The sequence below is a fragment of the Physella acuta genome, unplaced genomic scaffold (genome assembly GCF_028476545.2).
Source record: "Physella acuta isolate Inbredline_101_S28 unplaced genomic scaffold, ASM2847654v3 ptg001478l, whole genome shotgun sequence".
Lineage (NCBI taxonomy): Eukaryota > Metazoa > Mollusca > Gastropoda > Physidae > Physella > Physella acuta.
In genome coordinates, this window is record NW_026732993.1 from 2,297 (window position 1) to 28,700 (window position 26,404).

Below are 26,404 nucleotides of genomic sequence, written 5' to 3' on the forward strand. Positions count from 1 at the left end.
GAAGTACATGCAAGGTTAGGTAGGGAAGTACATGCAAGGTTAGGTAGGGAAGTACATGCATGGTTAAGGTGGGCAATACATGCAAGGTTAGGGTGGGAAGTACATGCAAGGTTAGGGTGGGAAGTACATGCAAGGTTAGGGTGGGCAGTACATGCAAGGTTAGGGTGGGAAGTACATTCATGATTTGGGGTGGGCAGTACATGCAAGATTGGGGTGGGCAGGGACAATCATGATTGGGGGTGGGGTGGTACATGCATGATTGGGGTGTGAAGTACAAGCATGATTGGGGTGGGTAGTACATGCATGATTGGGGTGGGAAGTACATGCATGGTTAAGGTGGGCAATACATGCAAGATTAGGGTGGGAAGTACATGCACGGTTAGGGTGGGAAGTACATGCATGGTTAGGGTGGGAAGTACATGCATGGTTAGGGTGGGAAGTACATGCAAGGTTAGGGTGGGAAGTATATGCAAGGTTAGGGTGGGAAGTACATGCAAGGTTAGGGTGGGAAGTACATGCAAGGTTAGGGTGGGAAGAACATGCATGATTAGGGTGGGAAGTACATGCATGGTTAGGGTGGGAAGTACATGCAAGGTTAGGATGGGCAGTACATACAAGGTTAGGTAGGGAAGTACATGCAAGGCTAGGGTGGGAAGTACATGCATGGTTAAGGTGGGCAATACATGCAAGATTAGGGTGGGAAGTACATGCATGGTTAGGGTGGGAAGTACATGCAAGGTTAGGGTGGGAAGTACATGCAAGGTTAGGGTGGGAAGTACATGCAAGGTTAGGTAGGGAAGTACATGCATGGTTAAGGTGGGCAATACATGCAAGGTTAGGGTGGGAAGTACATGCAAAGTTAGGGTGGGCAATGCATGCATGATTGGGGTGGGCAGTACAATAATGATTGGGGTGGGCCTGGAAAATCAGACACAACAAAGGGAAACCTTAAGATCGGGCAATATTGGCATCTCACCCCCTCCCCTCAATATGAACCACGAATCGAAACATATAACAGGCCACTCGTTTCTTTTAAACATCTCTTTGATACATAAAATAAAAAAATAAAATGTATGGAAAATTATATATTTTAACCAGTGTCCGCCCACATCCCGAAAGTTTCAAGTGCCCCCCCCCCCCCCGAGAAAAATGTCGGAAAGAAACACTGGGGACTAGTCGAGAGTACTAGATCTAGGTCCAAACTACAAGAGAGCATATTTGAACATACATCGCTCTGAGCTATCAAAATAATAAATAAAGGAAATATACATTTTTATTTTTAAAAAAAAAAACGAACTGTTTTTTTTTTAAAGAAACATAGCAACTCTAAATACAATCAGTTTGAACTCGAGATTATAACTTCTCCGAATTAGGAATGTTTCGAGTTACGAACTATTCGAAAATGAATGGCTCGAGTTACGAACTGATCGGTTGAATTTTCCTCTCGAGTGCATGGAATAGTAAAAAGTTGGTGTTTTTGTGCATCATGGTTGTTTATTTTTTTTTAATGTATGGTTTTAGTGTGTTTGAACTGTTAGTCTTGGGTGTATCTGTTAGCTGGTTCAGTATATAAAAACTCGAGGAATGGATTTTCTGCATCTATAAACTTATTGATGAAATTAGGACAATGGGTATCTATGGAAAAGTGTTTTCAGTGTTACGAACGTACCTTTCACGAATCCAGAATGCGAATCAACACTTGACCGAAATGTGTAAGATCTATATAGATCAAGAATGAACATCATGTTCTTCTCATTATTATTATTATAGGACAGTGTTTGTATACTACCATAACCAAAGCGATTTCAATGAATGCCTACACATTGTATAACCTGATATTAGGTTGCTAAAATCAAATATTACATACCTACAAATTAAAAAATAAATAAATGATAGATCGAAGTTCGGAAATAAATATGTAATACTAGTGATAAGTTAAAATAAGTTTACATTATTACATTATTTACATCAATATACTTTATAAATCGAATCATTTGTTATCGAGTAAACCTGTATTTATTTTTCAAATATCCCTAATTGTTCCGGTAAAAACTAAAAAGTTATCCCCATAACAACAACACCGTCCCGTGCCACACAGCTGGCGTCTACATGTCATTTCAGTGTGTAACAACAAGGTAAGTAGCAGACGTCCTTGTTTGTGGCCCAGCCTACTCCAACCTTCCACCCCCCTAAATCAACTCGCCCCACCCGGCCACGAAAAACAACATGTCGCCTGAACGTAACACCACCTTTGCCTTGAGCCGGTGCATCGACACGTAGGCGCCTAGGTCTGACCGTTTAAAAATCTCTACCATTTCGACCACTGGCTTGCTAGAAACAGTAAACGATGTATACAGAAATTAGGCCAAACTCTCGGCGCGGAGTTGGAACTTTCTTTTATCGACCTGCGCACAGAAGCGTACCAGAATTTGGGATATTTTACCACAAGTTTGGTTCAACTAAGGGAAGGGAGGGGTTGTATGAGTATATTACTTTTGTGTTGAAAATAGAGGGGTAGGGGAGGTGGTTGAGAAACTGTATGTATAGCTGTGCCTAGGGGTGAGTACTTAAAGTGGAAGGGGGGAGCAGTTTTCACCAGCTAACATTCTTGCTTTGTTTTCGTTTCTTACCCACACCCATAAACTAATACACAGGTGCCGAGGTAACAGGTTTTTTCCCCTTTTATTTTTTTCCCTACAGTATCTTGAAATAAACACTTTCCCACGTTCTAACCGACGTCTGTTGTTGCATTCTTAAACGACTAGAAAAAAAAAAGTTCTCTTGAAAAAAAAACGAAAAATATATGATAAGCCTAAGTTGTAAACTCGATAATTATCTTATCAACAATAAAGATAAATAAGTAAAGTAAGAATAATACGGTTTTTATTTTAATTTTATTATCTTTATATTTTACAAATGGGGGTAATGAGTTTACATTTAAAAATACATTTAAATTAAAAGTTCAACTTTTTAAAACTATAAATTATCGTTTACCTAAATAAATGCACAAATTTCAAAACGAGGTAAGGTAAATACAAATGTGTGGTTACAAGAATAGCGTAGCGGGACGGTATGGGTGGCTTTAATTTTAGGAGAAAGTGGTTGCAGCGACCTGAGCTGTCACGGCCTCTACACGCAAGGCTAACCGGCTACAAACGCTCCATTTTTTTTAGTCCGTGCTCGAAGTGGGACGATTGGACAGGACGGTTTGTTACCGCTGGAGAATTCCCGTTAGAACAAATCATAACAGGATAACTTCGCTATGAGCGCCTTACCGGTGACTGTTTAGTAGTTATTGTTTACATCGGTGCCTAGACTCATTTCTGCCATAGGTCATAGAGCGGATGCTGTCAACGTACATGCGCACACGGCATCCATCTACGACCTTTCTCTTACTACTTCAAATGAAATGAAAACATGGCCGAGGTGGTCGGCAGGTGCGGTCGAAGAAAACAGAGGAATCCACGGAAGAAAAACGGTAAGTTCTGATTTTTAAATAACTGATGTTCTTATTATACCTTTCATAAATATAGGAGTAGAATGGTTCGTTAACTTGATAGATTGTTATTTATTTGTCGAAGTAGATGTATGAATTACCCACCTCCCTAGAAACCACCTGCCTAGCCCACCGTGCAAGCCTGACAGGTCTAATGATAACGGGTTGGGTTTGATGGTTGATCTTTTTAAGATTATAGATTGTATTGCTGTATTGTGTTGTTAGTTAATGAAAATAGTTATATTCAATCAATTTTTAATTAAATTCTGTTATATTTGTGGGTTGTTTGATTAGGTGAGTAGAAAGGTAAGTCGATGGGAGGGAAGAAAATATAAAAAAAAGAGGCCAAATATGGCTTGAAATAGGCCATTCCATAATGAGGTTCTAGCATCGCGCGAATGCCACAGTTTGGTGAGTCGTGGCACCGCCTCGCATTATTTATCTAAATGTGGGCTTTTACATTATGCTGTAGGTTGTACGTTACATAGAGAATAGAGCAAGCGTACTCAGTTATTGTCACCAAACATTTGTGTCTGATTTTAGGTTTGGTGATTATGTTCAAATCTTGTTTGCATATGGCTTTTTAAAATTGCAGTATAATTTTAAATCATAACTGTAGACTGTTAACTATAATATTTTTTTTTAAAGTATGGGCTTGTCGAGTTTACATTGATTTTTTCCCCCTCCCTGCTGAATATTGCAATGGGAAAATCCCATTTTTTTTTAAATATTTTTTTTTAAAGTTTTGTTTTAGCCGTATGCTTTAGAATCTAGTTTTTTCTTTAAAACAAAGGCAGCGAAATTTTTTTAATAACATTAAACGTTTAAATTATTTATTATTTAAATCAATTTGTAATTACAGATTTTATAACTTTTTTTTCTTAAATCAGAAACTTTCATGTATGCATCTATTAGTTTTGACTTATGTATAGATAAACTCCTAATTATTAGATTCATAAAATATTAAATAGCCCCATTTTTAACAAGGCATATATTTGGCCAAACTTGTAAATAAAAGATGTTTAAAACACATTTTGATGATTAAAAAAATTGTTTAGGCTTTTTTTTCGTTAAAAAAGTGAAGTGTTTGCATTTTGTTTTATACAACACTTTATAGATGCAAGTGGATTTTTAGTCTAGAATGAAACACACCTATTGCACTTTTTGTTTATCCTACACCCCCCCCCCCCCCCCTCCCCCACTCTAGTTGTTTGAGTTCCAGTTTCCCCTGGCATCAGTTATCCAGTTATCTTAATTTGACCCATGTTTCTGTTGATAGGGCCAGGGATTGTTTAATTTTTTTTCTCTCTTACCTTCATGTAGTCAAGGCTTTGTTTAGTGATATGGTATACACCAGTTTGTGGTGTAAATGTTGGCCTTTTGATATACGACCTAATCTTACTGGCCCGTGGTGTATGTATCAGCCACGTGTGAGTGAGGTGTTAACGTTCGTGAGTGATGTATTAACGCGAGTGTGTTGTATTCAGTAATGTGCTGTACCCAATTGTCTTGCTATTTAACAGTCGTGCACGCCGAATTTAAGTCTATTACAGGCCAAGCAGATTAATTAAAGCTTCTTCTTTATCTTGTACTAATACATATATAATATTAATTTTTTGGCCTATGTTTGATTTGCCATATCACGTTAGCATGGTTTAAGTTTAGAGTTAGATTTTTTGGGGAATTGTTAGATTTGGGGTTTAAGATTCCTGTGAGGAGTATGAGTTGTTATTTTGTGTGTGTGACACATGTGTTTGCATTGAGTGCACACCAGTTTTAGGTTTACTCACATCCGAACTATGGGGTCATCGTGTGACAGTCTGTCGTGTGCGTGTGTCTGTGGAACAACGTTACACATACAAGATCTTCCGCTACATCTAGGGTCGGGCCAGTGTTGAACCAACGTACCTTTAGTACATATTAATTTTAATATGAGGTGACACACATAAATAACGTCATAATTAATATACACCGGTTTTTTTATATAAGGACTTGTGTATCATACAAACGCGTATACAAAACCTCAACTAAGCCATAAATTGATTGATAATTATAAGAAAATGTCAAACACTGAATGAATGAAACACACGAGCCGTGTGCTGTAGTGTATATCTTAGCTAGCCTGCTGTTGGCACCGAGCGTATCAGGCATTGTGATGCTTGCTCTCGAGGGGTCAGATGCCACACGTTCCCTTATCGATTTCTCACATTGACTATTGCGTGTGTTGGCCCACTGCGTGTTGGCTCACAGAGCCCAACACAACCTATAATGATAACTGCCATTGTCTTTTAGCGCACAAAATCACCGATGATACGATTCGTTTTGGCATGAGGCTTTGTTGATCGGAACGGTTTTTATTTAGCTGTAAAACTTGAGCTTAATAAGGGTATGTTTATAAACGTGTGCTTTAAAGGTATGCATCACTGCATTTTTTATTAGTATAAAGATATCGTTTACTTTTTTTATGAACAACAAATAACTATGTGTGCTGAGAATGTGTACACACCGCCAGTCTTTATGTCAGTGTTTCTTGTACACTCACATGTCCACATTGATATTAATTAATCTCCCCCACCCCCACACCCCAACTACGCCCCTCCCCAATTTCCCGCTTTCTCCTTTCATAGAGAGCTCACCCTCTCTCCTCTCCCCCACCCTCCCGATTCCAGCACTCGAAGAAAAAAGTCCCAGTGCCATGACACCGAGGGGGCGTGCTGTCACCCCACCCCCTAAAATGTCCCACTAGGATTTGTCTGACTAATGATTCTTCTTTGTCTCTCAACTTCTTTCTTTGCACCCTTTCTTTGTTTTTAATGCAACTTTTTTTTTTCGAATTTTTTTTATCCCGTTGAACTAATGAACACTTCATATCGAGTAGACTTATCTTTGTCAAACAACAGTGCGTGTTACGCGGTTTTAAACATCCTTGTACATTTTTTACCTAACTAGGCCTGCGGCGTGTCGTTGTAAAGATAAATCTAATGTTACATTTCTCGTTAAACCAACTTCAGACCTCGATGACCACCCACTTACGAAGTTAGTGAGTGAAACATAATACAGTGCTAACTGTACCTTTACATTTTTTTTAGAAACAATGGCAGCTAAGCATTGGTCGTGGTCTAGTTTAGCATCGAGCTAGTTCCTGCTAGATGTGTGTGTCAAGTGGTCGAGGTGAATGTCAGCACACGTGCCGCGACACTTGACGTACACACTTAGACTTACTCGCTACAAACACGGCGAACACAGCCCGGCCTACTTCTGTCCCGTCCTTTTGTTGCCCCTGCGGTTCTCTACATTTACTTTCCTGTCTTGTGTTTTTCTATGCCATGCATCCAATCACATGATCGCGGTGCAATGATGAAACACCTGTACTACGTACGAGCCCTTTCGTGACATACCCATAGATTGCTGGTATTCCCACGGTACTCTACAGGTAAAAGAGCGACCATTCAGGTTGTTCACCGCGCTCGTCGTCTCACCGATTCGCTGGCTCAGGTGTATTGATCCAGGTCGGCCAGGTACACAAACAACTACCGATGATCTGTGGGCCAATCCAGTGGACTGGAGGCGGAGTCTCGCCTCCATATCTGTAGTCGGGCCTTCAACAAAAATACCGAGTTTTTGCAAGGTCTGTAGGTCAATACATAAGTAACGTTGGGGAATTATGATCAGGTGTGGCTAATTTCGTGTGTTGTAGCCCATAATTTCGGTATATCTAATAAAGTTTTAATTAAACTACCAGACGAGGCAAGGCAAACTATAGAATCCCGTCTATCTATATAAAGTATATATAGACCTTATAGCAGGCTTAGAAAATATAGACTTGCGGTATATCTCTTTACTATGGGGTCATCCATAAATGACGTCACACTCGTAGGGGGGACGGGGGGTCCGTAATTTTGTGACGATGAGTGATGAGGGGGAGGGGGGGGGGGGAGATCAGATGTTGCGACGTCACATTTTTGCATTATAAAGCAGCAATGTTAGAAAACGAATTTTAGACGTTATTTCGCGTTTTAGATAATTGTTATAATAAATTGTAATAGTTTAGACAAGATTTTGGAAAAAATATCGATGTTTAAAAAAAATTCAACTGCAATTTTGAGGGGGGGTTGTAGGTTGAGGTGTGACGTCATTTTATGGGGGGGGGGGGGTCTGGCTTTGTGTGACGGAGGGGAGGGGGGGAGGTAAAAATCGTCAAAAAAAAGCGTGACGTCATTTATGGATGACCCCTATGCCCATTGTATTTTATTGTTCATACAAATACAACACCTTCTCACACCCCACTTACTCCTATCTCATGGCATTCTTAACGTCGTCGTCCCATTTGTAGCTAACTGTCGCCGATTCTTATTTATTAGCAACAAAAGATGGACTTATTGCAGTTAAATTTTTTCGTAACAAGTCACACAGCGTCCAGCACACTGAAGTAGATCACAAGTTCCCGGTGAACAAGCAACAAAGAACAACTAATTGTCATCACGTGAACTCGAGTCTGACCTACTTGGTAGGGGAATCGCTCCCAAAATAGCATCTTTGCTGGATGTTATTAATAAAATTTCTTAGTAAAATTTTCATTCTAAGAATACAATAAAACTATCCCTACTGTTTTTAAATAGCGTATCAGTGGCGTAGCGAGGTCGGGTGTCACCCGGTGCGACACTTAATGGTGTCACCCCCCAGAGGCGTAGCGACCCTTCCCGGGGACGAACTTTCAAATTTTCGATTTGCACCCCCCCCCCTCAAATTTTTCTCTATATGTTTTTGCTATTTTTTGCCTTGGTGTCACCCCCCCCCCCTAAATGGTGTCACCCGGTGCGGTCCGCACCCCCGCCCCCCCCCCTCCCTCCCTCGCTACGCCTCTGTGTTTAATGAACCTTGCTTCTGACTCCAACCCATAACTGTAACCCTATTGTGATTGAAGTAAACGGCTCAACCAAGTACATATTCTAGTATTTTAACTGATACGTTGAATTGAAAGTCATCCGTGGAAACGGATGTTTTAGCACGTGATTATGTGATAAGGATAACAGTTCCTGGTATATTTATATGATACAATGTGACAAGATGATTGCGTGGGTTATGAAGTAGACCCCTGCGACACTAAGATGTATTGTTGGTGAATTATTAAGTTAAAACTGATTTAATCTTAATATGTTCGCTTATGAAACAGATTGCTTAAAAATAGATTTTTGAAAACCCACTCTTAAACTTACTCAGAATATGACATATATTCGCCAGGCAATTGTATTTGTGTGTGTGAGTGAGTGTGTGTGTGTGTGTATCCAGATATTGGTCATTGTGTTTCGTATCTTTTTGTAACTAAAACTAAGTAAGTATCGGGAAATCTAACAGGAAACAAAACTCTCCCTAAACACAAAGGTTTATCTAAATATTCAATAGATGCCACGTTCGCTCTTTCGTAACGTTTAAGAAATGCGCTTAAAATACAAACTCATTATCAAAACCATAATTTCTTCTTATGGGTTTTGGTGGGTTCCGAAGTGATATGCAGGAGTAGCGTTTGACGTTTCGAAATTTATGTTTAAACTAGCATGTGTCACTCTGCAAGTTATAGTTAATAATATCTTCACTTATTTATTTGTATTGTTTACAGAGTGTCTTCAGTGGCGTAGCTAGGGAAGGGCGGGTGGGACGGTCGCCCCGGGCGCCGACCCTAAGGGGGCGCTAAAAGGGGTAGAAAAATTAATTGAAAAGCTCATTTTAAGCTGAATTATTAAAATATATACAGTCAAAGTTACGAAAATAAAAGACTTCAAGGCGTTTCACATTGATTTTACTGTTTTCTATATCAGTTTTGTGGCACCAAAATAGAAAATCTAATGAGATAGTAACTGGTTAGAAGCTCCACAAACCTTTTCAATTAATTTATTTATTTACTATGGGGGGGGGGCGCTTTTTCAAAAGTGGGGAGGGGGAGGCGCTTTTTCAAAGACAGGAATAACTATAAATAGAACGGGAGGGAGGGCGCAAAAATGTATATTCCGCCCCGGTCGCCGGAATCGGTCGCTACGCCTCTGAGTGTCTTCAAGGCATCTCTTCGGGGTGGTGGGGGGGGGGGGGGGGGGGGTGTTGGGACTGATTTTTTTTTTAAACCTACGATTAAATTTGTTTTTATTTTAGAGATTTAAAAAAATTATTTTAATTCAAATTTTGTTGTAAATGTTGATCAACATACAACTGCAGTTGTTTCGATTCTAGTCTGATGAGAGAGTTATTTCCCATTATGAGTAAGAGTTGTGTTAGAAAATGACTCTTTACAATGTTTGAACAAGAATACCGAAATTCGTGTCAGCCACACAACTTAACAGAGGATGTTGATTAAAACCAATAAATTATGTTTGGATAGATTACCATACATTTAAAAATAAACATCAATACTAGTCGCCTTGCCATCCAGTGTTCAACGAAATATTACATAAACAGGTTGTCTTTACTTATGTATAAAAGAAATAAAAAAAACAGTTGGAAGTCCTTTGAAACTAGATTTGGTGTTGGCAAGTAGGCTAGGCCCTAAGCAACAGAAATCGGGTGCTCTATTTATAGCCATGTTGAAATACTTAGCTTGTGCTTGCTACGAGCGTGACAGGCCTAGAAGACGCAGATATTTTTGTAATCTTATATGTTTCTCTTTAATTGTTGTCCTTCACTCACACCTCTGAAAAGATCCTTCTAATTGCAGGCTCGAGTGGTCATCTGCCAAAAATGACCAGTGGCCAATATCGTGGAATTAATCCCTGCCTTCTGCTCTCAGTACTTCCGTGCGCGTGGACCCTGCGTGTCAAACGGCAGGCAGTCACGTTTTGCTACCGTAAACCTTTGACGGTTCGGGTCCAAATTTCTGGGCGAGTTTGTTGGTTTTCATGTCCATATTGTGACATTGGGGCGTGATACATGGGGCGGCAATGAAAGGGGATCCCATCCCAATGTTTTGGTTCAGGTATTTTGGTGGTATCGGGGTGTTATGGTGGGATTTTGGGCTGTGTCTTTGGTGGGATTTTGGGCTGTATGACTTTGGTGGGATTTTGGGCTGTATGATTGTGGTAGGATTTTGGGCTGTATGATTTTGGTAGGATTTTGGGCTGTATGGCTTTGGTGAGATTTTGGGCTGTATGGCTTTGGTGAGATTTTGGGCTGTATGGCTTTGGTGGGATTTTGGGCTGTATGGCTTTGGTGGGATTTTGGGCTGTATGGCTTTGGTGGGATTTTGGGCTGTATGGCTTTGGTGGGATTTTGGGCTGTATGGCTTTGGTGGGATTTTGGGCTGTATGGCTTTGGTGGGATTTTGGGCTGTATGGCTTTGGTGGGATTTTGGGCTGTATGGCTTTGGTGGGATTTTGGGCTGTATGATTTTGGTAGGGTTTTGGGCTGTATGATTTTGGTAGGATTTTGGGCTGTAGGGCTTTGGTAAGATTTTGGGCTGTATGGCTTTGGTGAGATTTTGGGCTGTATGGCTTTGGTGGGATTTTGGCCTGTATGGCTTTGGTGGGATTTTGGGCTGTATGGCTTTAGTGAGATTTTGGGCCGTATGGCTTTGGTGAGATTTTGGGCTGTATGGCTTTGGTGGGATTTTGGGCTGTATGGCTTTGGTGAGATTTTGGGCTGTATGACTTTGGTGGGATTTTGGGCTGTATGATTGTGGTAGGATTTTGGGCTGTATGATTTTGGTAGGATTTTGGGCTGTATGGCTTTGGTGAGATTTTGGGCTGTATGGCTTTGGTGAGATTTTGGGCTGTATGGCTTTGGTGGGATTTTGGGCTGTATGGCTTTGGTGGGATTTTGGGCTGTATGGCTTTGGTGGGATTTTGGGCTGTATGGCTTTGGTGGGATTTTGGGCTGTATGGCTTTGGTGGGATTTTGGGCTGTATGGCTTTGGTGGGATTTTGGGCTGTATGGCTTTGGTGGGATTTTGGGCTGTATGGCTTTGGTGGGATTTTGGGCTGTATGATTTTGGTAGGGTTTTGGGCTGTATGATTTTGGTAGGATTTTGGGCTGTAGGGCTTTGGTAAGATTTTGGGCTGTATGGCTTTGGTGAGATTTTGGGCTGTATGGCTTTGGTGGGATTTTGGCCTGTATGGCTTTGGTGGGATTTTGGGCTGTATGGCTTTAGTGAGATTTTGGGCCGTATGGCTTTGGTGAGATTTTGGGCTGTATGGCTTTGGTGGGATTTTGGGCTGTATGGCTTTGGTGAGATTTTGGCTGTATGGCTTTGGTGGGATTTTGGGATGTATGGCTTTGGTGGGATTTTGGGCTGTATGGCTTTGGTGGGATTTTGGGCTGTATGATTTTGGTAGGATTTTGGGCTGTATGATTTTGGTAGGATTTTGGGCTGTAGGGCTTTGGTGAGATTTTGGGCTGTATGGCTTTGGTGAGATTTTGGGCTGTATGGCTTTGGTGGGATTTCGGGCTATATGGCTTTGGTGGGATTTTGGGCTGTATGATTTTGGTATGATTTTGGTATGATTTTGGGCTGTATGATTTTGGTAGGATTTTGGGCTGTAGGGCTTTGGTGAGATTTTGGGCTGTATGGCTTTGGTGAGATTTTGGGCTGTATGGCTTTGGTGAGATTTTGGGCTGTATGGCTTTGGTGAGATTTTGGGCTGTAGGGCTTTGGTGAGATTTTGGGCTGTATGGCTTTGGTGAGATTTTGGGCTGTAGGGCTTTGGTGAGATTTTGGGCTGTATGGCTTTGGTGAGATTTTGGGCTGTATGGCTTTGATGAGATTTTGGCCTGTATGGATTTGGTGGGATTTTGGGCTGTATGGCTTAGGTGAGCTTTTGGGCTGTATGGCTTTGGTGGGATTTTGGGCTGTATGATTTTGGTAGGATTTTGGTAGGATTTTGGGCTGTATGATTTTGGTGGGATTTTGGGCTGTAGGGCTTTGGTGAGATTTTGGGCTGTATGGCTTTGGTGAGATTTTGGGCTGTATGGCTTTGGTGAGATTTTGGGCTTTATGGCTTTGGTGGGATTTTGGGCTGTAGGGCTTTGGTGAGATTTTGGGCTGTATGATTTTGGTAGGATTTTGGGCTGTATGATTTTGGTAGGATTTTGGGCTGTATGGCTTCGGTAGGATTTTTTGCTCAATGATTTGGTGAGGTTTTGTTAAAGATATAGTTTTAATCAAATTTCTAAAGTGTTGCTTAAATAAATAAATTTTTCAGTTGTATTTTAATGTGCAAGGTGAGTGTTCATTGGTACCAAGAGAACATCTCTAAACATCAAACAATATATGTTCTTTGGAGCCAAAGCATGAAATAGTCTTTGGTACCAAGATAACATTTCTTAAAATCCAATTTTGACCTGTTACAGTTGTCGACAAGTCTGACTTTCTATTGTTTACATTTGCCCTACATCTTTAACTTCACATAGACATTACCTCTGTCAAATAAATAGAAGGCATTGGTCTAGGTAAAAAAAAACAGCTGATTCTGTATATTTTTGACACCACTTTAGGTTGTTCGGAGAATTGTAACAGTATTTTACCCCACTCACAATATCCAATGTACCTACATTGTTATGTACAGAAATGTTAGCTGTGTTGATATAGTGTTTTTGTGTATAGACAAGTCTAGTTCTGTGTTGATCTACTGTCTAGATAGTGTAATACTGTATTGATATAGTCTAGTCTAATAATTGTCTATATGGTGTAATAGTGTGTTAATACTGTTGTTAATATAACAACCAATACTGATAAAATTGTATCGGTTGTTATATTGATATAGTGACCTGGTTAGTATACTGATATATTGACTTGACATATTGATACAGAGATTAAGCTGTTTTATTGGTTTAATGAACAGGTTGGTAAATTTTTGTTATGACCAGGTTGGAATATTGATATAGTAACTAGGTTGGTATATTGATATAAATAATTGGTTTGTATATTGATTTAGTGAAAAGGTTGGAATATTGATATAGTAACTAGGTTGGTATATAGATACACATAATTGGTTTGTATATTGATTTAGTGAAAAGGTTGGCATATTGATATAGTAACTAGGTTGGTATATTGATATAAATAATTGGTTTGTATATTGATTTAGTGACTAGGTTGGTATGTTGATACAGCACTAGGCTGGTATAATGATATAGTGTTTGTTGGTATATTAATATGGTAGCATAGTATATTAATATAATTAATGAGTTGACTGGCATATTGTTATAATGATAGGGCTGGCATATGGATAAGGTTTGTATATTTATCAAGTGACTAGGCTGGTATATTGAAACAGTGACTTAGTTGGTAGATTGATATGAAAATTAGGTTGTTACATAGAGTAACTGGCTTGGTAAATTGATATGATGTAAAAAGAGGTTTTGTTGATATATTATATTAATATAGTGACCTGGGTGGTATGTTATTATAGTTACTTGGTTGGTATATAAATATAGTAACTTGCTTGTTATATTGTTATAGTCACTTTTTTTTAGTTACAAATATATTGACATAGTGAGTAGAATAGTATATTTTGAAATAGTGACAGTTTGTATACAGATGTAGTGACTAAGTTGATATATTGATAGAGCGTTTAGGTTATTATATTTATATAGTGACCTTTTTTGGTATATTGATGTAGTGATCAGGCCTTTTGTTATTCTTCTTCAAATATTTACTACCTTGCTTTCCTAAACGTTCATTTCCACTATTGGAATAAGCACATTTTTGGTAGTTATAGGAACATGACTTGTTTCATTTTTCTTTTCACCCCTCCCCCACCCTATAAGTAGATTGAGACACACATAAAAACCCACCTCTGTCCGCATCAAAGAGTTGTACTGTATAAAGATCAATTGTCCAGTTATTAAAGCCGTTGCTGTGTTGAAGGTGTGAATGGGGTGGGGATGGGTGTTAAAATTGTGGCCTTTTGGTCGAGACTAAAAGAGATATTGACACATCTATAAATAGCCCGGCCATTGTTCTACCAAATTATGCTAAGCAAGCCAGCAGGAACTGTAACCTTATCACCCCGGCATTTGGATATGTTTTAATTGGCGTCCAAGTCAGCCCACTTGAATATCCCCTTAGTCCCATCGGCCAACTGGACAGGCTGAGGAATAATTAGAGCGGGCTGTGGGTGGGACTGTATGTATCCATGTGTATTTGCTCAACTGATTTGATTCATTCGCTACACTCGTGACTTGTCACCCGCATCGGCTGCACACGTCCGCCTCCAGCTTCAGGCGCCTGGGCACGTGCCGCTCACTCTAGGAGGCCCTCAGCTCGTCCTGCTGGAGAACTCAAGCCTCCACTTGCCCCAATAGGCCTTCAACGCTAGCTCTATACGGATATTAGCATTGAATATAAATTCTAATGAACCGATAGATGATTGTTTTTAGCGTTATGGTTTAATTATAACTCATTTTAACAATAACTTAGTAACATTATTTGTTGTTGAAATGGAATAAATTTTAATTTAACCAACAAAATGGACGGTTTTTTATTTTTATTTTATTTTTTATATTAATGATAAGAAAATTCCGTTTGATCTATGATCCTAATACATTCTGACAATGAATTTGATACCTTGCGTACAAGACACTGGGCCATTTAAATATTAGAAATGACAGAAGAAATGGGAACAAAAGTATCACGGAAATGTGACTGCTCCAATGAAACAGTTGTTACGGTAAAATCGTCCCCATGGACCCTATAATTGAGCACTTGCTGGTTTACAATGGGCCGTTTGCACCCTGCAGTCCGCCAGTACTTTAGACACAATGAAACGGTGGGGTTGTAATGATAGAAGCATCCAGCTGAAAAATGGTCTTCTCTCGGGCAGGTTTCTTTCTTCACATCGTTCATAGAACTAGCCAGGGAGATAAGCAGTTGACTAATAAGACGAGCTGTTGAAGACAGACTAGCGACGGGAGGGTGTGTATCCGTGGGTCTGGACTAACGCTGGTTATTTAATCGGCTGGATATTTCTTTTTTTGTATTGGCACTATAAAATGATACACAAGTGACCAAGATAATTCTTAAAAAGCTAAACGATACGCCTCACTTTTAAGTCATTGTAAAATAGAAGAATTATTTTTTTTAAAGGGTTTTCAAATCTAACACGGTTCTATTTTGTTTTCTGTTTGAAATTATTGGTGAGGAAAATCGTTTTAGGAAAAAACCTGGGATGAACACTTGATTTTTTTCTTTTACAAAAAAAAAATAATGAATTCTTTTCTTGATATTTAAAAGTGAAAATTTGAATAAATGTATGAACAATGTGTTCCATAAAAAAAGTGAAGAAATGACATCTGCCCCTGTAACAATGTTACCACACTTAAAGTCGTGTCAGACTTTGACTAACAATAGATCTTTGTGTTACTTGGAGAACCTTTGACGATTAATATTCATAGTCATGTCCCCCTGTCTTAAGGGTAGACGGCGCCTCGCGTGTACCTTGACTTCTAGGGTTTCTCTCACTTCTCCCTGCTCAGGCTTATATTGTTACTCTCATTGTCGCATTCATCATATATCGTGTTAACGTTCTTCTTTTTCTTTTTTTTTTCTTGGTAAAAAAAAAATAAATTCTGTATTATGTAGCACTTTCTTTTCTTCTCGTGATTTTTTTTCTTTTCGTTTTATGTTTCATCGCTGTAAGACTTACCCATTGAATGATTTCAATTAGATCTGAAGTGACTTGACTTGAGAGTTATCTGTTCGTATCTTTGATGTTCACAAGTCAAGGAGCCGGATATTGAATAGACGGTTCTCAAAGTGTAAGAATGTGTGTATTGTGTGTGTGTGTGTGCGTGCGTGTGTGTGTGTGTGTGGCTCGTGCGGACCCATCTCGCCTTATCAAAGTAATCTGGCTATTGACACGGCCGTCCACGCGACACGTCAAGGTATCTCTTTACTCACTTTTTCCGTCGTTCAAACAAACTGCCTTCTACATCATTAAATCAGGGGGCGCTGAAAAAAACCTGACCTACTCGTCTCCAAAACATAAAGGGCTCACCTTGAGCCCCAGGGGCTTGACAGAATCACGCGAATGGCGGGGCACCCCTGACAAGGCGAGGGTAAAATTAGAAAATATAACAATTGGCCGGGACACGCGCCCCGAAGACAGTCATTGAAGTGAGAAAATAGAACAAGTATCGTGGGCTCGGTGGAGTGGAGTTGTCCCACATAACCGCCGTCAATCAAACAAGACCCAGGCTTCATCTGTACATGTTTCAGTTCTCACCGGTAGAACCCAGCCTTTATTATTTTAAATTACCGCGTATACAGGGGATAAATGCGTGTTAATCTTGTTATCAGTCTGTGCGTATCTGTAATACATACATGGCCGGGTTTAGGACTGAGTAACTACCCTTCCCTCCACGTCCTGTACACGTGCGCTTTTGTGTTTTCTCGCGCTTCAGGCGTTTGTCGCCTCACCCCCATAGTCAGTGTCACTCACTTTCACGCGCACGTTAAAAAACAATCTCTTGCTCCCTCGTCACTTGGTGTAGGGTTTCCTGCTTTGGTTCATCTTTGTCTCCTACCCCGGCATCCCACACCGCTATTGTTGCTCGTATATCCTCAAGGCAGCACCCCCTAATCATGTCTTTTTCCCCTCTCCCGAGTTTCTCCGATCACCTCCGGCGGTCGTCATTACAAGCTTATTACCCGTCGTTTGTATCGGGCACCCCAACTAATACAGTCACAATATCTCTATGGCTAAACAAAAAAGCCTCCACTTGGGGACGAACAAGTCTAAGCCGTGACAAAAGGGTTTCACTTTGAGGCGCCAATTTTCTGACCCGGCAAAAAGGGGTTCGTTTAGAGGTGCAAATTCATTGGCTAATTTGGATTAATTATGTTGCACGAAATGCAGTGGGTTTTTTAATTTATATAATCTAATGGTCAATTAGAAAACTTGGTCCATCACATTTCAGCATTCTTAAATCTGTTAGTAATTTCAAGTGAATTATTTTTTTAGGGAGAAAATGGGATATTTTTTTGGTTAACAGCGAGTGTATTCCCCTAATTTCAGATAACAAACTTTATTATGATGTACCAAATTGTTGTTCAACATGTTCAATTCTTCCCCATTTAATCCCCAGTAATCAATTTATCTTTCTGGATAACAAATTACTTTAGTGTTCCATAAACTTGGTATCACTATATTTGGAAACTTCAGCTAACAGAGTAGGTGTTCACGCTAAAAGAAACTGCGCGAATCTCAGTTGATTTTTTTCTTCAGGCTTTGTGTCCACACACTCCTGTGTCTGACACGTAGGTTGTACTGACTATTGTAGGTTTAATAGACTGATCGATATGCTGGTGTAGGTTTAGTCGAATGATAGATAGGTTATACCGACTACTGTGGATTTTATTAGGACCTTACTGTGACTTTATTTCAATAAAAAGCAGAAATGTATGCATGCCAAATATTATAATCTCATGTCTTTAATATTTCACCGGTAGCTTGGTATTAAAGCCTAGCTCGGTTGGTATTGTGATACATCGGACAGGAGCAAAAATTTAGACTTGCTTTATAACAACACGAATCTTTAGTTGATTTGTTTCGTTCACACATTGGTCTTTTAGTAACTTAAGTACACATATGTCAATATATTTTCTTATAAGCGTGTATAACGTTAGTGTCGTTAAGAACCATAATATATACACGCATTTAAAAAAAAACTGCATCAGTGCAGTCTGACAGCAGGCTGCAGCACGTCTGTCTGTCACGGGGTGGGTGTCAAACCGTGTTCGCCGGAACGACGGCGGAGCTAACATTTTTGAATGCACCCCTAACACGGTGATGAAATAAATTACCAAAGATGATCATTATTCTATCAAGCTTGAAGGCAGTCAGGTGTAATCTTTGTGTGAATAAACACGCGGCCACCTCCTGTTGTGAAGAGGGCGTGGAAAATTGAACATATATCACCGTCTCCGGGCCACGTTTAATTGCTAGTGTTGTGTTTCCACGCACCCCCAACATCCCTTGTTTGACACCCTCGGCCTTTTGTAGTTGTTGCCACCCCGAGTAATAACAAGAAACAATGCCGGCAATTGAACAAGGGTTTTTGTGTTTTATTGCTAGGATTTTTTTTTTGGGAAGTAGGTTTTAGTTTACAAGTACTTAATTAGTTTGTTTCTTTAATCGTTTTTATTTCTCCGTATCAGTTAATTGGCGAGTTAATATATTGTATCCTTGTACTGAAAGACACTGATATTTTCACCTGGGACATCTGTCCAATGTCCCGGGACGTCCGTACTAATGTTTGTGTCAGACAGTTTTGTGAGGGGTCATGAATCGTCTATGGCAAACGATCTGAACACCTAGGCCGACCTGAGCAGACTGGAACCCCGAACATCTCGAGAATTATGAATTGTATGGAGTAAATACAAGCTCCTATCTCTATTTAATTTTTTTTTTTAAATCCAGACAAGCTACAGAACAACCTAACCACATACCTTACCATAACCACACAGCTTGACACAACCACAAACGTTGGCATAACCCCAAAACTTGACATAACCACAATTTTTTACATAACCACACACTTTAACATAGCGAGCAACCTTGACATTACCACAAACCTTGACATTACCACAAACCTTGACATAATCACAAACCTTGACATAATCACAAACCTTGACACAACCACAAACCTTGACATAACCACAAACCTTGACATAACCACAAACCTTGACATAACTACAAACCTTGACATTACCACAAACCTTGACATAATCACAAACATTGACACAACCATAAACCTTGACATAACCACAAACCTTGACATAACCACAAACCTTGACATAACCACTTACCTTGATTTGACACAACCACAAACCTTGACATAAACACTAACCTTGACTTGACACAACCACAAATCTTGACATAACCACAAACCTTGACATAACCACTAACCTTGACATAACCACTAACCTTGACATAACCACTTACCTTGATTTGACATAACCACAAACCTTGACATTACCACAAACCTTGACATAACCACAAACCTTGACATAACCACTTACCTTGATTTGACACAACCACAAACCTTGACATAAACACTAACCTTGACTTGACACAACCACAAATCTTGACATAACCACAAATCTTGACATAACCACAAACCTTGACATAACCACTAACCTTGACTTGACACAACCACAAACCTTGACTTGACATAACCACAAACCTCAACTAGCCGTGTAAACCCCACAAACCTAAACTAAACCTACATCCTTATCTCCATCTCTCTATGAAGATTTCACAGCCTTTGCCTGTCCAGCTCTCCCCCGGAAGTAGGCCGGTACTACCTGTTCCTGATTGCAATATTTCCCTCCACTCTCTCGCTCACACGCCCGAATTTTGTTTTTCTAATCTCCCCTTTTCCCCCGTGTGACTCAGATTTATCTAGGTATATCCTAGGTAAAGACGGATAAATGATAGCCCAGGTAAACACGGCCACTGATAGCCCGTGTCTGATGCCGTGTCAACCTGGCGGTACACTCACCATCCAAATATCTGCTCTATCTTACCTAGATGTTGCCAGAGGTCCAGCCCTACTTCGCCTGGTTTTACTGTATACAAAATACACGAGATAAAGACGCCTGGATGTCTTTTATGCTTAATTTACGCCGGTGTCACTGTAAGGTGCTGAAGAATTATCGGTTTGACTAATTAGAAGAGACAGTTAGATCAGTGCTCCACGACTGTCTCTTGTACAAATGATCCAGGAATCAGTGTGGGTTTAGTAATAAAACTTTGTAGTTGTAGGGTTGTGTGTTTAAAAAAAAATAATTAAATTCACTATGGAGGTTAATTTTAGTTTAAGTACTACCTACACAGGCCCAATGTGAAGTGTCCAGGTGATGTATATGAGAACCGTTGAATTGGATTAGCTGTACTTTGTTAGACAAATAACGTACCCTACCAGTCGAAGTCTCCCCCCCCCCCCATATTGGCCTTACATTCGCCCCCCCCCCCCCCCCCCATATTGGCCTTATGTGCCACACCCATTCCCATTTTCCGGGTTCTACTAGCTCCGACTAAAATGCTGAAATATTTAGGCAGTATGCAGCATACATACACCTCACTGCACCTATTGGTTAAAAAGTTAGCTTTTTCATACATATTCTATCATCTGATCGATAAATCACCCTGATCCAGCTAGGTTATGAGTGTGGTTTTTAAAAAGTTCATTCATTTCTCTACAACTATATCATGTGTATGTATTTATATTGTGTGCCAGGAAATCGTTAGCATTCGTTGAGTCAAGTTTTCTAAATCTCCAGCGGTTCAAACATTGCATATGATATGGGCAACGATGCTGGGTTATTATGTAGTGATTAGAAGGCCCATGGGTCGATAGGATGAAGTATCCCGTGGCCTAGCTGTGTACGAGTAATCTATGTCGGTAAGCAGGGGCATCGATCTGCCTGCATGGGTTAGCATCGCACCTCAAACGTCCAATCAAATACCATAGCCGAGCCCATCGATCCACCAGACCTGCAGGACCAGGCACTCCAAGAGTCCGGTTGCCACGGCTACCAGACTGTGTTTATTCTAAATTGCAGGCCGACGTTGGGCCCCAAGACTAGGTGGGTTTTTTTTTTTTGGTGAGTGGCGGGCGGTTTCAAGCATACATCTCATTCGTCCGTTAACCCGGGATGCGATCTTCCTCCCCCTCTTTCCTTCTGCACATTTGACTTCCTCTTAACATAACTCTCGTCTGTCACTTGGTATCCAAGTCACTTCTTAACACAGAATATAACTGCAAGGGTAACCACGTTCTGTTGGCTAACGCTTTCACCACTGCAGTTTGATAACGTACAATGTATTTTTTTTTAAATGTTCAAGCTAACTTATAGTATTGTACATAGACGAGATGGTATTTAGTACTTGATAGGGGCGGTTGAAGAAGATTTGATCTGTTTTTTGTGACGGCACCATGCACCTCAATATCTAATTTTCTCTATGGTCTGCACATTTTTATCACCATTAACATCAACATCAACTTTTCATTATTAAAGTCTGCTATTTATTAGAGCTGTTTGGTCAGAAGGGTTGGCTATTGCTCGCTATATACCTACCCAGGAAAAAATCACTGCTAAAATTTACTTTTACATGTATATACGTTATCCCTGTAGATTAAAATAAACGAAATGTATGTGTAGAAAGTAATTTCTTTTATGATTTAGATTTACAAAACAATTAAGCTATTCTCTATTGCCCTTGTACTTTCTGATAGATTTGCAATTTTATAAAAAACTGGTCTTTCTCAATACATTTTAACTACTTTCCTATTGTAAAATTCAGCGTATATTATTAACCATCATTTTATAAGTTAACATAACCACATCAGCATTTGATACCAGAGCAACCCATCATCCCATCTGACATCACCTAAATTCCCTGACACCACGACAACCCCGATATGCCGGGCCCCACGGCCAGTCGACTACCCTGACACCCTGACAACCCCGATATGCCGGGCCCCACAGCCAGCCACTAGACACCCTGACAACCCCGATATGCCGGGCCCCACAGCCAGCCACTAGACACCCTGACAACCCCGATATGCCGGGCCCCACAGCCAGCCACTAGACACCCTGACAACCCCGATATGCCGGGCCCCACAGCCAGCCACTAGACACCCTGACAACCCCGATATGCCGGGCCCCACAGCCAGCGACTAGACACCCTGACAACCCCGATATGCCGGGCCCCACAGCCAGCCACTAGACACCCTGACAACCCCGATATGCCGGGCCCCACAGCCAGCCACTAGACACCCTGACAACCCCGATATGCCGGGCCCCACAGCCAGCCACTAGACACCCTGACAACCCCGATATGCCGGGCCCCACAGCCAGCCACTAGACACCCTGACAACCCCGATATGCCGGGCCCCACAGCCAGCGACTAGACACCCTGACAACCCCGATATGCCGGGCCCCACGGCCAGTCGACTACCCTGACACCCTGACAACCCTGATATGCCTGGCCCCACAGCCAGCCACTAGACACCCTGACAACCCCGATATGCCGGGCCCACAGCTGGCGACTAGACACCATGACAACCCCGATATGCCGGGCCCCACGACCAGTCGACTACCCTGACACCATGACAACCCCGATATGCCGGGCCCCACGACCAGTCGACTACCCTGACACCATGACAACCCCGATATGCCGGGCCCCACGACCAGTCGACTACCCTGACACCATGACAACCCCGATATGCCGGGCCCCACGACCAGAAGCTACCGTGACACCATGACAACCCCGATATGCCGGGCCCTACGGCTACTCTGTTTCCTGTACGTTCTGCCTCACACCCCTTGTGCAAATCAATTCCTTTGTGTGTTGGGCCTGCCACAATGTCTTGAGTTCTTCCTTACAGCTCCAATCTGATTTTGACATCTGGCTAATGAGATCTGCATTCTAATTACCATAGAAAACGCGCTGCTCTTTTATAGAATACTTGGAGTAGGCCTAAATACTGATCGCTGTTTGGTTTGAATTTTTTAAAATACATTCTATCTTAAATTATACATTTTACTTGCAAATTGTATTAATTTTACAAAAATGACTAAATGGTATTAACATTTTTCAAAATGTGAGTCGTTCTCTATTGTAGACTCAGCAATTGTCCTAATGCAATAGAACTTATAGTTTCTTCGTTTTTGTTCATTCTCTAATCCTCTCTAGCTCTGTATTTGTGACAGTGTCTGGCTCACTCTAGCTCTATATTTGTGACTTTGGTTCACTCTAGCTCTGTATTTGTGACAGTGTCTGGCACACTCTAGCTCTGTATTTGTGACAGTGTCTGGCACACTCTAGCTCTGTATTTGTGACTTTGGCTCACTCTAGCTCTGTATTTGTGACTTTGGCTCACTCTAGCTCTGTATTTGTGACTTTGGCTCACTCTAGCTCTGTATTTGTGACAGTGTCTGGCACACTCTAGCTCTGTATTTGTGACTTTGGTTCACTCTAGCTCTGTATTTGTGACTTTGGCTCACTCTAGCTCTGTATTTGTGACTTTGGCTCACTCTAGCTCTGTATTTGTGACTTTGGCTCACTCTAGCTCTGTATTTGTGACAGTGTCTGGCACACTCTAGCTCTGTATTTGTGACTTTGGCTCACTCTAGCTCTGTATTTGTGACTTTGGTTCACTCTAGCTCTGTATTTGTGACTTTGGTTCACTCTAGCTCTGTATTTGTGACTTTGGTTCTCTCTAGCTCTGTATTTGTGACTTTGGTTCACTCTAGCCCTGTTTGTGTTGGTGACGTCTCGGTAACGTGGAGGCCATGTTTGTTGTTGTCCGTGGCTACCATTGGTCCGAGCAGTGAGGGCTGTCGGTAAGACGACCCCCAGTGACCCTCCAGTTTCAGGTTGTTGTTGTTTTTGAACCGGTGACCTTTTTCAGCGTGACCCTTTTGATGACACGACGGCTGTTGAGCCCGTGGCCACCCTTCCCGCCCGGAATCAAACGCTAACCCCATATCACCCCCGGGGGGTCGCTCCAGTCAGGAATAAACGGGTCACGTCGGACCTGCCTCGTGCCATCAAACAGGGGCGTGGATGGGTGTCACGTATAACACTGGAATAATAAAAGACCAGGACGGCGTGACCAGGGTACTGAATTAAACAAATATTGGTGGAATCCATTTTAGTCACCGGACCCGTGTACTGACACAACCGTGTTTTAAACCTGGGCACAAAACTGTGATTGGGTGTTTCGACTACAGGTGCTCTTCAAATAAACAACAAAAAGAGATGATCTTTATTTGAATGTGTGTTAGGCAGATTAGAAGCAGGTGACAATTGTAAGGCTAAAGCTTAGTTGAAAGAAAGAATTGTGTCAACACACAAATAGGTCTTTTAATCGAGATCCCCCACCCACGAACTTTATTTGTTAACAGAGGTCAGAGTTCATAATCTAGCATTCAATTAGACCAAATTGTAGTGCTAAGACCACATACCTACACCACACGTATAAAAAAGTCCCCTACCCTCGCCTGTTACATAGAAATGTGTACCTATGTTCTAACCCCGAGCCTACTTTGTACCTATGTTCTATCCCCAAGCCTAGTTTTTTAGCTATGTTCTATCCCCGAGTCTACTTTGTAGCTATGTTCTATCCCCAAGTCTACTTTGTAGCTATGTTCTATCCCCTAGTCTACTTTGTAGCTATGTTCTATCACCGAGTCTACTTAGTAGCTATGTTCTATCACCGAGTCTACTTTGTAGCTATGTTCTACCCCCGAGTCTACTTTGTAGCTATGTTCTATCCCCGAGTCTACTTTGTAGCTGTGTTCTATCACCGAGTCTACTTTGTAGCTATGTTCTACCCCCGAGTCTACTTTGTAGCTATGTTCTACCCCCGAGTCTACTTTGTAGCTATGTTCTACCCCCGAGTCTACTTTGTAGCTATGTTCTACCCCCGAGTCTACTTTGTAGCTATGTTCTACCCCCGAGTCTACTTTGTAGCTATGTTCTACCCCCGAGTCTACTTTGTAGCTATGTTCTATCCCCGAGTCTACTTTGTAGCTGTGTTCTACCCCCGAGTCTACTTTGTAGCTATGTTCTATCCCCGAGTCGACTTTGTAGCTATGTTCTATCCCGCGCCTACTTTGTAGCTATGTTCTATCTCCGAGTCTACTTTGTAGCTATGTTCTACCCCCGAACCTACTTTGTAGCTATGTTCTACCCCCGAGTCTACTTTGTAGCTATGTTCTACCCCCGAGTCTACTTTGTAGCTATGTTCTATCCCCGAGCCTACTTTGTAGCTATGTTCTATCCCCGAGCCTACTTTGTAGCTATGTTCTACCCCCGAGTCTACTTTGTAGCTATGTTCTATCCCCGAGCCTACTTTGTAGCTATGTTCTATCCCCGAGCCTACTTTGTAGCTATGTTCTATCCCCGAGCCTAACAATGGGCACAGTTTAGTGTGAGCGGCCGACAGAAATACCTGTCTACGTGTTGTAGGAACAAATTTTCTATCGTTGTTTTGACAAGTTGGCATCCTGTTGATGATGGCTGGAAACACTGCCGCCATTGTTGCAGGCAAGGTGTGGACATGTAAAGGTAAATTTCCCACCGGCTGACCTTGGCGAATGCTTGCTCTCTTACTCATGGGTTTATGCCTCCATTTTTATGTATGCGGTAAGGGCGTGGAAATACTGTATAACGTCTAGGTCATTGTATGTAAGCAGTAAGTTGTTGTATTTGTATGTCTGAAGTGTATAATGTTGTATTTGGGAAATATGTTTTTGTTTTTGGAAAGTGTGGATTTGTGTTTAGGAAGTGTACCATTGGAAAGTGTGTTTGTTGCTAGAAGCGTTAGGGGAGCTGGAAAGTGTGTTACTGTTTGGAATTTTTTTGGGGAAATGTGGAATCGTATGTGGGAAATAAGTGGCTCTATGAAGTGTGCAAGGTTGTGCGTGTATTAGCTTTAAGTATTAGTATTTGAAAGCGTATTTGTTAGTTCTAATTTTGATAATACAGTACATTTTTTTTTGTCTTATTGATAATTCAAGTTTAAAAATAAAGGTCACAATGTTACAACAAAAATCGCTGACTGGACATTAGCTGTCAGTGTTTAGTATTATGCATCATTTAAGGTTAGTGGGCGGAGTAGATAAACCCAAGGTTTTTTTATATTACGTTATAAGCCGCATAATGGCGCTTACAGTAAAACAGTGCATTTGTATCTATGTATATATGTATGTGTTGATGTGCATATACATACGTTAACTTGTCGTCGTCCCCCCACCCCCTCATGTGACATGTCGATGGTCCTTTGGTAATTCAGACTTGTTGGACGGTCTTCTGTTAGCACAGGATGGTCCTCTGTTAGCACAGGACGGTCCTCACGGTAGCACAGGACGGTCCTCTGTTAGCACAGGATGGTCCTCTGGTAACACAGGACGGT

At 41.1% G+C, this 26,404-nt stretch overlaps 1 protein-coding gene across 3 annotated transcripts in view; it reads left to right on the top strand.

The window, feature by feature from the left end:
* Positions 1-2,060: 2,060 nt before the first annotated feature.
* Positions 2,061-26,404, top strand: part of LOC131928218 (zinc finger E-box-binding homeobox 2) — a 52,680-nt gene continuing 28,336 nt past the window's right edge. For 2 of the 3 annotated variants that reach the window (XM_059284167.1, XM_059284165.1), the window contains exon 1: positions 3,106-3,478. In XM_059284167.1, the coding sequence (XP_059140150.1) occupies positions 3,418-3,478 (61 nt within the window). In that variant the 5' untranslated portion in view covers positions 3,106-3,417. Of the gene's footprint in view, positions 2,136-3,105; positions 3,479-26,404 lie in introns of those variants that run through there. The other variant, XM_059284166.1, reaches the window with a different exon arrangement.